General features: G+C 39.5%; 1 protein-coding gene across 1 annotated transcript in view; it reads right to left on the reverse strand.

Annotated features, from left to right (window-relative positions):
* The window catches only part of rasal2 (RAS protein activator like 2), a gene marked incomplete at its 3' end in the record, with an annotated part of 25,376 nt that extends 18,963 nt beyond the window's left edge, over nucleotides 1–6,413 (reverse strand). The window contains exon 1 of the mRNA XM_079648616.1: nucleotides 6,299–6,413. Within this exon, the coding sequence (XP_079504742.1) occupies nucleotides 6,299–6,311 (13 nt within the window). The 5' untranslated portion in view covers nucleotides 6,312–6,413. The remainder of the gene's footprint in view (nucleotides 1–6,298) is intronic.
* Between the last annotated feature and the right edge of the window lie 7,234 nt (nucleotides 6,414–13,647).

A 13,647-nucleotide genomic window follows, 5' to 3' on the forward strand; every position in this document is an offset into this window, starting at 1 on the left:
CTTCCACACACATGACACACAGATTTACCTCCAGCAGATCGATAATCACGTGTAAATATTGAATCTGTAAATGTGATATTTAAAAATGGCCCATCCCAGTGTCTCTCAGAGTCCAAGGTGATGTGTTTAAAAGTCAAAAGATATTCACTTAAACCTGCAGAAAAGCAACAAATCTTCAAATCTGTGAATGAACCCGTTATCTAAACAGTCTCAGCTCTAACTGTAATATTCTAAGAAGTCGTTATAGGAGAGGTTCGCATTATAAACAGCAGCTCAAAGAGACTTCACATTGTGTTTAAATGTTTAAGAAAGGGCTTTAAAATGCGCTAATATCCTCTAACATACACAACAGCTTGCACACGGACACTAAGAGACGATGCATTAAACCACATGAAGACCAAAGCGCTGAGATCTCCCACTGTAACGGAGGACTGTGAACGCAGCATGCAGCAGCATCTCTTTCTGTTTTTTTGCAAAGTGCTGGATCAAGTTCAGCTGCAGCGCTGCACAGGAGCCAGTGGGACACACACACACACACACACACACACACACACACACACACACACACACACACACACACACACACACACACACACACACACACACACACACACACACACACACACACACACACACACACACACACACACACACACACACACACACACACACACACACACACACACACACACACACACACACACACACACACACACACACACACAGTCGCACAAACAAACGCACTGACACACACAAGGAAATAAACGGAGGAGAGGAAGCGATGAAGATGGAAAATAAATAAAGAAACGCGGCGGGACATCATCCCCTTTTTCCCTCAAAGTTAACATGCTGCAGGAAGTCACATGACACACACACACACACACACATACACACACACACACAAACACACACATAGGGAGAGAGAGAGAGAGAGAGAGAGAGAGAGACGGTACCTCGATCACAGCTGTTCCCCATCATCTGAGGAGAGGACACACACACACGCACGCACACACACACACACACACACACACACACGGGATTCAGCCAATCAGGTGAAGCTGCTGCAAACGTCCGTCTTCGTCCCGTCCTCTACTCTCCCTCTCTCGCCCATCAGCATCACCCTCTCTCTCTCTCCTCCCTTTTCTCCCCCTCAGAGCTTTACTGCATGTATCTGATCAATCTCTCTAACTGCACTCCTCTCTCTCTCTCTCTCTCTCTGCACACACACTCTCTCTCCCTCTGCCACACACACTTCTCATCTTCCTCCTAATAGATAATCACTAAATAAGTTTCAGCCGATCACTGTGTTTATGTGTGTGCGTGTGTGTGTGTGTGTGTGTGTGTGTGTGTGTGTGTGTGTGTGTGTGTGTGTGTGTGTGTGTGTGTGTGTGTGTGTGTGTGTGTGTGTGTGTGTGTGTGTGTGTGTGTGCGTGTGGGTGCGTATGTGTCCTTGTGTATGTGTGTATGTGTGTGTGTGTGTATGTGTGTATATGTGTATGTATGTGTGTGTGTGTGTGTGTATATGTGTGTGTGTGTGCGTGTGCGTGTGCGTGTCCGTGTGTGTCATGTCTTACCACACATCCCTTTCCTCACACATGTAGTTTGCATGTAGTTTTAACACTAAGTGATTTCAGTAGCTTCTGTCACTGAAACATGTTGGAGAGATGTCCCGCCCCCTCAGCCAATCACGTGCGATGTGTTGGAGCACGAGCCAATAGGAGTGCCTGTTGATGAGGCATTCAGGGTGTCTGCTGCGATGGTGATGGCAGTGTGAGGAATGTCTGGGGATTAACGAGACACACCTGACGACGCAAACACAACACAGGTAATCCTCACCTCAAACTGTCTGTCTGAGAGCAGAGATCCACCAGAGCCTGAGGGAGAGCCTGAAGGCACCACGAGAGACTGAAGGAGAGCCTGAAGGCACCACGAGAGACTAAAGGCACCACGAGAGCCTGAAGGCACCACGAGAGACCAAAGTCACCACGAGAGACTAAAGGCACCACAAGAGACAAAAGTCACCACGAGAGACTAAAGGCACCGCATGAAGGCACCACAAGAGCCTGAAGGCACCACAAGAGACAAAAGTCACCACGAGAGACTAAAGGCAACACGAGAGACTAAAGGCACCACGAGAAACTGAAGGCACCACGAGAGACTAAAGTCACCACGAGAGCCTGAAGGCACCACGAGAAACTGAAGGCACCACGAGAGACTAAAGGCACCAAGAGAGCCTGAAGGCACCACGAGAAACTGAAGGCACCACGAGAGCCTGAAGGCACCACGAGAGACAAAAGCGACCACGAGAGACTAAAGGCACCACGAGAAACTGAAGGAGAGCCTGAAGGCACCACGAGAGACTAAAGGCACCACGAGAGCCTGAAGGCACCACGAGAGACAAAAGTCACCACGAGAGACAAAAGTCACCATGAGAGACTGAAGGCACCACGAGAGCCTGAAGGCACCACGAGAGACTGAAGGCACCACGAGAGACTAAAAGCACCACGAGAGACTGAAGGCACCACGAGAGACTAAAAGCACCACGAGAGACTGAAGGAGAGCCTGAAGGCACCACGAGAGACTAAAGGCACCACGAGAGACTGAAGGCACCACGAGAGCCTGAAGGCACCAAGAGAGACTGAAGGAGAGCCTGAAGGCACCAAGAGAGCCTGAAGGCACCACGAGAGACTGAATGGGAGCCTGAAGGCACCACAAGGGCCTTAATGGGAGCCTGAAGGCACCATAAGAGCCTGGACGAGAGCCTGAAGGCGCCACTAGAACCTGAAGGCACCACAAGCCGGACCAATTTCTACTTTTGGGGAAATTAAGGGGAACACAATTTAGACTAAATAGACCACGAAGAACACATTTCTGACAAGAAACCCCCCCTAGTGTCACATATCTGGACTTTAATGGTAAAATAACTCTTATACATAACGTCATTAATGAGGATGATTTTTTGGTTTAAATTAGTTTGAACATTCTTTGAATTGAAGAATAAGAATATATCAACTCAATATAATTGAATCAGCTAAATTAACTGAGCAGATCATAATCACATTTCTAATTGAGCATATATGTCACTTTGGGTTTACTGTGAACGTTTAGGGTTAAAGTCCCGATCGGTGTCACAGCGATGTTGGTCTCATTTATTTCATATCAATTTGATCAATAAATGTTTCCACAACAGGTTCACACATAAAGGACATTTTAATTCTGAAATGGCTTGAATTTTACCTTTAGCAACAACAAACAAGCTTTTGAAATGTAGCTCGTTCTGTTACGTGTCTTAGTCTGGCACATGGAAATGACCTGGACCATGACCCACCAGACTGTTCAGGGTGTGTCACTGATGCGGCTTTCACACCAATGCGGTTCCAGGGCCGGTTCGGAGCTAGAGCCTGAAAAGTACCGTTCATTCCTGTTCACACCGCAGCTCTGAAACCCGAAACCCAGTTCGTTTCAAGCACCAAAAAATGGTTGGCCTAGAAGCAAGAACCGCTTACGTCACGCTTACGTCGGAGGGGGGCAGGATCAACCTGAGCTAACAATTAATGGCGAGTACGGCAAATAAAAGTTGTAACAAGCAGTAGTGCTGAGCAAAGTGACAAGAACGCAACCACACACTTTATAAAGTCAGGCAGCACTAACCAGGCTTCGTGTGGTTCTGTTTATTTGTACCTTACTTTGACCACCGTTCAGTGTTATTGATCATTGTGGAGAGAGGCAGACGTTTTGTTTTGTATTATAGCAGCTATCGGATGGAATCAATACATGGGCTGCACAGGTTGAGCTATCGGACTATCACAAGTAAAATCATAATGAAAAATACGCCGGTAAAATGTGCCTGTAGAAAACGGCTTATGCCACAATAGGATAGCAACAAGTAGTCAAGATAGTCAGTTTAGCTTCGGTTGCTATGCCAACATCACCCATTTTATACCAGAGAAACTTTCATAACAGCGTTGGGATGCCAAACAGCGAGCAGCACTGCAGCGGTCGGTAAATGCCGCTGAAACACATTAATAAACAATGAGCCATTGGGGGCGTAGCTATCAGCAGCGAACCGCTTCAACCGTGTATTTCGGTTTATTCACGGCATTCATGTTGTTATTCTACAGTATTGTTGTTTTATAGTTATTTGTTAATGTAACCCAATTTGTGTTCTTGGAAATTGAAAATGATATCGCATTGTGTTTGTTACTTTCGTTGCAGTTGTATGTCTTAAGTGTAATTTGGCTTGGCTTCCTATTATGTACTGTATGGACATGCTTTTATTTTGAAGGAGAGTTAGCGCTGTTGACAGGAAGCTGTTGTTGCTATGGAAACAACGTGACGGAGATTAACGGAGAAAAGTCATATCTACATATAAAGACGGAGAAAGTAAACAATAAAGTTTATGGTTAAGTGTTAGCACCCCCCGAAGAGGCGCAAGCTCTTACGTTGATATTGGAGATTTCAATAAATTCAATTTTTTTTAAAACGAATAACAAAATCGAAACCCGAATAGTACTCCAACGAATATTCGGATATTTGGGTACAGCCCTAAAAGATACACCATCATCGACCCGACGCCGTTGGGGAGAAAATCAGCGATGTAGACGGTGACGTCATGCTGCAGCCGCGGCAGCACCAGTCAGGCTCCGGACGGTGTGAACAAAACGGGGGCTGAAAAGAAAACAGGTTCCGAGCTCTAGAGGAGCTAGAACGGGAACCGCGTTGGTGTGAAAGGGGCATCAGGGACTTCATGAGATCAAATAAAGGCTATAGCTATATAAGGAACTTTCCAGAACATTTAAAGTTCATGTGACACCTGTTGGGTCCTAATGGGTTAAGGACATAAGTGATAAAAACAGTATTTAGGAAAAAAATCAGCAGTCCTTCTTCTAGGATACCCAATGTTTAGTAATCTGATTACTTTAAACACTGAGTATCCACCCACACACACACACACACACACACACACACACACACACACACACACACACACACACACACACACACACACACACACACACACACACACACACACACACACACACACACACACACACACACACACACACACACACACACACACACACACACACACACACACACACACACACACACACACACACACACACACAGTATTCAGGGAATGTCTCTCATAATGAAACCAGTTTCTGCCTCCGCTCACATTCCTCTGAATTCTCTTTTAACTGATGTGAATATTTTTCTGCTCGTGTCTCGTTTGGAAACTGAAGATTCACATATTGTTTAAATTATTTATCCATAGGAGATATTATGTAGTCTGTTCAACATATGAAATCATCAATACATCTAAATTCATATAAATAATGTATAAATAAAATCATATTACGCAGGAATATAATAACTACTCAATTTATACGTTAAAAATGAAATGAATTAACATAAATAATAATGATATGTTGAGGGAATATGACAAGTTTTATGTTAAATGAATAATTGTTACACTCATTTAAATGTGAGTTCATATTGCAGCTGGAACGCTCTGCTGAGAATATCCATTATTCCTTTCTTCAGACTAAAGAGGACACACTGATGACCTCTGACCTCAGGACAAAGCAGAGCAACGGACACACTCTCACAGACCGTTAATAACACACACACACACACACACACACACACACACACACACACACTCTCACAGACCGTTAATAACACACACACACACACGGTCATGTTTATGTTTCTGAGTCCTGATATGATCTGCTTGAGAGAAGTATTCACATCCTCTACTGCAGTAAAAGTATTGCATACTACACCGTGAACATACTACAAGTACAAGTAGTGCATCTTGTACTTGAGTAAAAGTAGAAGTACCAGAGTGTAGGAATACTTTGTTACAACAAGCAAAACTATAAAAGTATTATCCAGCAATAAAACTAGTAAAAAATCCAATACTAAACCAGTTTATGTCAATAAAAAACCTAAATGTGTACTGGGTTAACTACTGTATATTTAGTGGGTTTAATGCAATACTAGTTGTATTGATGGTTTTGTATTGGGTGTATTTCTAGATACTGGGTACATACTTTGTATACTGCAGGGTAGCTTGTGGATTTACTACAGTTACTTCCCACCGCTGAGTATTAGTACGCGGTGGTGGTACTATATGCAGCTTTAATGTTTAAATCGCTCTTTAACGGGAGTTTCTGCACGCGGACACTCGTCTCATCATCTCGCGCGTTTCGCCACCTGCACGCGGACACTTGTTAAAAACACCGGAAGTCGGAGTTACTTTTTAAAGAGTATAAAATCATAAAAGACTCACCCGGAAAGTCCATGAGAGCCGCGGACTAACTCATGTCAGAAAAACACTGATTCTGTCTCAATCACACACACAAACAAACACACGCACACACACACTTCCGGCCAAGACCTTCAAAATAAAAGTCCGGCTGAAGGAAACTTCTGTCGTCTTCGTCCCGTCCTCTACTCTCCCTCTCTCTCACCCATCAGCATCACCCTCTCTCCTCCCTTTTCTCCCCCTCAGAGTCTCTCTCTCTCTCTCTCTCTCTCTCTCTCTCTCTCTCTCTCTCTCTCTCTCTCTCTCTCTCTCTCTCTCTCTCTCTCTCTCTCTCTCTCTCCTACTTTCTCTTCTCATCTTCCTCCTAATAGATAATCACTAAATAAGTTTCAGCCGATCAATGTGTGTGTGTGTGTGTGTGTGTGTGTGTGTGTGTGTGTGTGTGTGTTGTGTGTGTGAGACTGTGTGTGTGAGACTGTGTGTGTGTGTGTGTGTGTGTGTGTATGTGTGTGTGTGTGTTTCGTTTTTGTAAATCAACTAATGCAAAGATCAGAGAAAGGGATGGCGTGTGGCGCAGTGGGTTGTCCGTAGGTGTTGGGATCAGGGGGTCACAGGTTCAAACCCCACTGCAGTCAGCATGTCGTTGTGTCCCTGAGACACTTCACCCCAAAGTGCTCCTGTGGGGATTGTCCTCAGTATTGAGTACGGAAGTCGCTTTGGATAAAAGCGTCTAACAAGTGTCATGTCACATCATAAATCAAATGTAGCAAGGCTCTTATTTTGAAGGTGAGGTTGCAGCAGGCTGTGTGGGTTTTATTGTGGCGGGGCTGACAGGTGGAGCAAGCTGAGGAATGCAGCAGTCAGACACACACACACACACGCACACACACACACACACACACACACACAGAGATAACTCTTGAAACAATGTTCAAAGTTAAAACCAGTACAAAGTATGTTAAACTCCATGGGAATATGTTATTAAGTCCAGAATGGATTCATTGTTAAACCCAGTATAAAAGATGCTAAAAACCAGTTTGAAACGATTAACCCAGCATACATCTCGCATCAAACCCATAATAAATCCAGTTTTGAACCCAGTATGAATCCAGCAGTAAAACTAGTACAAATTTGGTTTATTTCCAATTAACTCTGGGTGGAAATACTGGATGCACACTAGGTTTAAAACCAGATGAATACTGTGTGTAATTACAGATTATTACTGAGTGTATACTGGCTTTAAAGCCATATTAATAATGGGTGTAATACTTTGTTAATACTTGGTTTGATAGCAGATAAGTACTGGATTTAATACCAGATGAATTGTGGGTTGTTTTAAAGCTTGATTCTTACTGGGTTGAAGCTGAGTGATACTCTTATTGTTCATGACTCCATTCAGAGTCCATTTGATGCAGGAGGGACCATGTACGTCTCACTGGCTTTGATCTGGATATAAAGATATATTTATGTTGCTGGGATCTTTAGGACAGTTTTCATTCAATGACACACTTGCTCACAGTGTTGCAATATAACGCATTGTAGTTCCTGCTCGTTGTTCAGCAGAGTCCTGTGAGTGCAGAGCTGCGTCTCAGACAGACACTGAAGTGTAAGTGACTCTGAACTCTTGACTGAGTTATACACTTCAGTGTGAAGTAGAATGTGAAGCAGAACAACAAACAGAGAAGTGGGAAACAACAGAGCTTCCAGCTTCCCGTTTCACTATTTCAGTCTCAACCTGTGAACCTTAAACACACAGCGTTCAACACGTACATATATATCATAACACACCAGCAAAGCAAGCAGCCAGTGTTAATGTAACCATACCTAACCCAGCATACGCACAGCAAGTTCGCCGTGTGAACATCCTGGTGTTTGGGCTTTTGGGGGTAAAGTGTTGTGGTTTTGGTGTTACATTTAACATGATGAACACCGCCTGTTGTTAACACACTATATAGTACAGGGCTGGATCATGGTGTTAAACATATTTAACGACGGATAGTGTGTTCTCTCAATCCGGATACTTTTACGTGATGTGCGTGAAATTATTTAGATTTCCGCCATCTTTTTGATGCACTCATCAGTCTCGAGAGACCGTGACGGTAAGTTATCGCTACGTTTCATAATTTGTTCCCCAGATAGCTGACATTGATTTTGCTTGAAAACACAGTTGTGTGTGGTAGGTAGCGTAATTGTAAGCGTATTGTTTTCATTACTAGCTTGCTAATTATTACTATTTGACTGTCATGACCAGGTGCAGGTGCACAGACCATACAGACAATGCTTGCTTGCTAAACTAACTGTCGAGTTAGATATGGATGTTGAATTAACGTTAGATATGTAACATCAAATGTAATCCTTACGGAGACCAATGTATTGCACATGTCTATCGTTAGTTCGACAGCGAGCTAACAAGCTCTAGTGTCCGTAAAAAAGTTGTTTGATAATTGCCGCCTTTTCCTTTTTTAGCATGTTCTCCGTCAAGTCTCCGTCTAACGGAAGCAGCCATGAGTCCTTCTTGCAGCAAGTGTGATCGCTTGGCCACGCCCTCGACAGACTGTCAGGTGTTGAAGTCGGTATATGTTCAGTAAATATCCAGTATTAAACCCAGTATATATCCAGTATTAAACCCAGTATGTATCCAGTATTAAACCCAGTATATATCCAGTATTAAACCCAGTATGTATCCAGTATTAAACCCAGTATGTATCCAGTATTAAACCCAGTATATATCCAGTATTAAACCCAGTATATATCCAGTATTAAACCCAGTATATATCCAGTATTAAACCCAGTATGTATCCAGTATTAAACCCAGTATATATCCAGTATTAAACCCAGTATATATCCAGTATTAAACCCAGTATGTATCCAGTATTAAACCCAGTATATATCCAGTATTAAACCCAGTATGTATCCAGTATTAAACCCAGTATATATCCAGTATTAAACCCAGTATATATCCAGTATTAAACCCAGTATATATCCAGTATTAAACCCAGTATGTATCCAGTATTAAACCCAGTATGTATCCAGTATTAAACCCAGTATATATCCAGTATTAAACCCAGTATATATCCAGTATTAAACCCAGTATGTATCCAGTATTAAACCCAGTATATATCCAGTATTAAACCCAGTATATATCCAGTATTAAACCCAGTATATATCCAGTATTAAACCCAGTATGTATCCAGTATTAAACCCAGTATATATCCAGTATTAAACCCAGTATATATCCAGTATTAAACCCAGTATATATCCAGTATTAAACCCAGTATATATCCAGTATTAAACCCAGTATGTATCCAGTATTAAACCCAGTATGTATCCAGTATTAAACCCAGTATGTATCCAGTATTAAACCCAGTATGTATCCAGTATTAAACCCAGTATATATCCAGTATTAAACCCAGTATATATCCAGTATTAAACCCAGTATGTATCCAGTATTAAACCCAGTATGTATCCAGTATTAAACCCAGTATATATCCAGTATTAAACCCAGTATATATCCAGTATTAAACCCAGTATATATCCAGTATTAAACCCAGTATATATCCAGTATTAAACCCAGTATGTATCCAGTATTAAACCCAGTATATATCCAGTATTAAACCCAGTATATATCCAGTATTAAACCCAGTATATATCCAGTATTAAACCCAGTATATATCCAGTATTAAACCCAGTATGTATCCAGTATTAAACCCAGTATATATCCAGTATTAAACCCAGTATGTATCCAGTAATAAACCCAGTATATATCCAGTATTAAACCCAGTATATATCCAGTATTAAACCCAGTATATATCCAGTATTAAACCAGTATATATCCAGTATTAAACCCAGTATATATCCAGTATTAAACCCAGTATATATCCAGTATTAAACCCAGTATGTATCCAGTATTAAACCCAGTATGTATCCAGTATTAAACCCAGTATATATCCAGTATTAAACCCAGTATATATCCAGTATTAAACCCAGTATATATCCAGTATTAAACCCAGTATGTATCCAGTATTAAACCCAGTATATATCCAGTATTAAACCCAGTATATATCCAGTATTAAACCCAGTTGTATCCAGTATTAAACCCAGTATATATCCAGTATTAAACCCAGTATATATCCAGTATTAAACCCAGTATATATCCAGTATTAATAAACCCAGTATATATCCAGTATTAAACCCAGTATATATCCAGTATTAAACCCAGTATGTATCCAGTATTAAACCCAGTATGTATCCAGTATTAAACCCAGTATATATCCAGTATTAAACCCAGTATATATCCAGTATTAAACCCAGTATGTATCCAGTATTAAACCCAGTATGTATCCAGTATTAAACCCAGTATATATCCAGTATTAAACCCAGTATATATCCAGTATTAAACCCAGTATGTATCCAGTATTAAACCCAGTATATATCCAGTATTAAACCCAGTATGTATCCAGTATTAAACCCAGTATATATCCAGTATTAAACCCAGTATATATCCAGTATTAAACCCAGTATATATCCAGTATTAAACCCAGTATATATCCAGTATTAAACCCAGTATATATCCAGTATTAAACCCAGTATGTATCCAGTATTAAACCCAGTATATATCCAGTATTAAACCCAGTATGTATCCAGTATTAAACCCAGTATATATCCAGTATTAAACCCAGTATGTATCCAGTATTAAACCCAGTATGTATCCAGTATTAAACCCAGTATGTATCCAGTATTAAACCCAGTATATATCCAGTATTAAACCCAGTATATATCCAGTATTAAACCCAGTATATATCCAGTATTAAACCCAGTATGTATCCAGTATTAAACCCAGTATGTATCCAGTATTAAACCCAGTATGTATCCAGTATTAAACCCAGTATATATCCAGTATTAAACCCAGTATATATCCAGTATTAAACCCAGTATATATCCAGTATTAAACCCAGTATATATCCAGTATTAAACCCAGTATGTATCCAGTATTAAACCCAGTATGTATCCAGTATTAAACCCAGTATGTATCCAGTATTAAACCCAGTATGTATCCAGTATTAAACCCAGTATGTATCCAGTATTAAACCCAGTATGTATCCAGTATTAAACCCAGTATATATCCAGTATTAAACCCAGTATATATCCAGTATTAAACCCAGTATATATCCAGTATTAAACCCAGTATGTATCCAGTATTAAACCCAGTATGTATCCAGTATTAAACCCAGTATGTATCCAGTATTAAACCCAGTATATATCCAGTATTAAACCCAGTATATATCCAGTATTAAACCCAGTATATATCCAGTATTAAACCCAGTATATATCCAGTATTAAACCCAGTATGTATCCAGTATTAAACCCAGTATATATCCAGTATTAAACCCAGTATATATCCAGTATTAAACCCAGTATATATCCAGTATTAAACCCAGTATATATCCAGTATTAAACCCAGTATGTATCCAGTATTAAACCCAGTATGTATCCAGTATTAAACCCAGTATGTATCCAGTATTAAACCCAGTATATATCCAGTATTAAACCCAGTATATATCCAGTATTAAACCCAGTATATATCCAGTATTAAACCCAGTATATATCCAGTATTAAACCCAGTATATATCCAGTATTAAACCCAGTATGTATCCAGTATTAAACCCAGTATGTATCCAGTATTAAACCCAGTATTTATCCAGTATTAAACCCAGTATGTATCCAGTATTAAACCCAGTATGTATCCAGTATTAAACCCAGTATATATCCAGTATTAAACCCAGTATATATCCAGTATTAAACCCAGTATATATCCAGTATTAAACCCAGTATATATCCAGTATTAAACCCAGTATATATCCAGTATTAAACCCAGTATATATCCAGTATTAAACCCAGTATATATCCAGTATTAAACCCAGTATGTATCCAGTATTAAACCCAGTATATATCCAGTATTAAACCCAGTATATATCCAGTATTAAACCCAGTATATATCCAGTATTAAACCCAGTATATATCCAGTATTAAACCCAGTATATATCCAGTATTAAACCCAGTATGTATCCAGTATTAAACCAGTATATATCCAGTATTAAACCCAGTATGTATCCAGTATTAAACCCAGTATATATCCAGTATTAAACCCAGTATGTATCAGTATTAAACCCAGTATATATCCAGTATTAAACCCAGTATGTATCCAGTATTAAACCCAGTATGTATCCAGTATTAAACCCAGTATATATCCAGTATTAAACCCAGTATATATCCAGTATTAAACCCAGTATATATCCAGTATTAAACCCAGTATATATCCAGTATTAAACCCAGTATATATCCAGTATTAAACCCAGTATATATCCAGTATTAAACCCAGTATATATCCAGTATTAAACCCAGTATATATCCAGTATTAAACCCAGTATATATCCAGTATTAAACCCAGTATATATCCAGTATTAAACCCAGTATATATCCAGTATTAAACCCAGTATATATCCAGTATTAAACCCAGTATATATCCAGTATTAAACCCAGTATATATCCAGTATTAAACCCAGTATATATCCAGTATTAAACCCAGTATATATCCAGTATTAAACCCAGTATATATCCAGTATTAAACCCAGTATATATCCAGTATTAAACCCAGTATATATCCAGTATTAAACCCAGTATATATCCAGTATAAACCCAGTATGTATCCAGTATTAAACCCAGTATATATCCAGTATTAAACCCAGTATATATCCAGTATTAAACCCAGTATATATCCAGTATTAAACCCAGTATATATCCAGTATTAAACCCAGTATATATCCAGTATTAAACCCAGTATATATCCAGTATTAAACCCAGTATATATCCAGTATTAAACCCAGTATATATCCAGTATTAAACCCAGTATATATCCAGTATTAAACCCAGTATATATCCAGTATTAAACCCAGTATATATCCAGTATTAAACCCAGTATATATCCAGTATTAAACCCAGTATATATCCAGTATTAAACCCAGTATATATCCAGTATTAAACCCAGTATATATCCAGTATTAAACCCAGTATATATCCAGTATTAAACCCAGTATATATCCAGTATTAAACCCAGTATATATCCAGTATTAAACCCAGTATATATCCAGTATTAAACCCAGTATATATCCAGTATTAAACCCAGTATATATCCAGTATTAAACCCAGTATATATCCAGTATTAAACCCAGTATATATCCAGTATTAAACCCAGTATGTATCCAGTATTAAACCCAGTATATATCCAGTATTAAACCCAGTATATATCCAGTATTAAACCCAGTATATATCCAGTATTAAACCCAGTATATATCCAGTATTAAACCCAGTATTAT

The sequence above is a fragment of the Notothenia rossii genome (genome assembly GCF_949606895.1).
Source record: "Notothenia rossii genome assembly, chromosome: 9".
Taxonomy (NCBI): domain Eukaryota; kingdom Metazoa; phylum Chordata; class Actinopteri; order Perciformes; family Nototheniidae; genus Notothenia; species Notothenia rossii.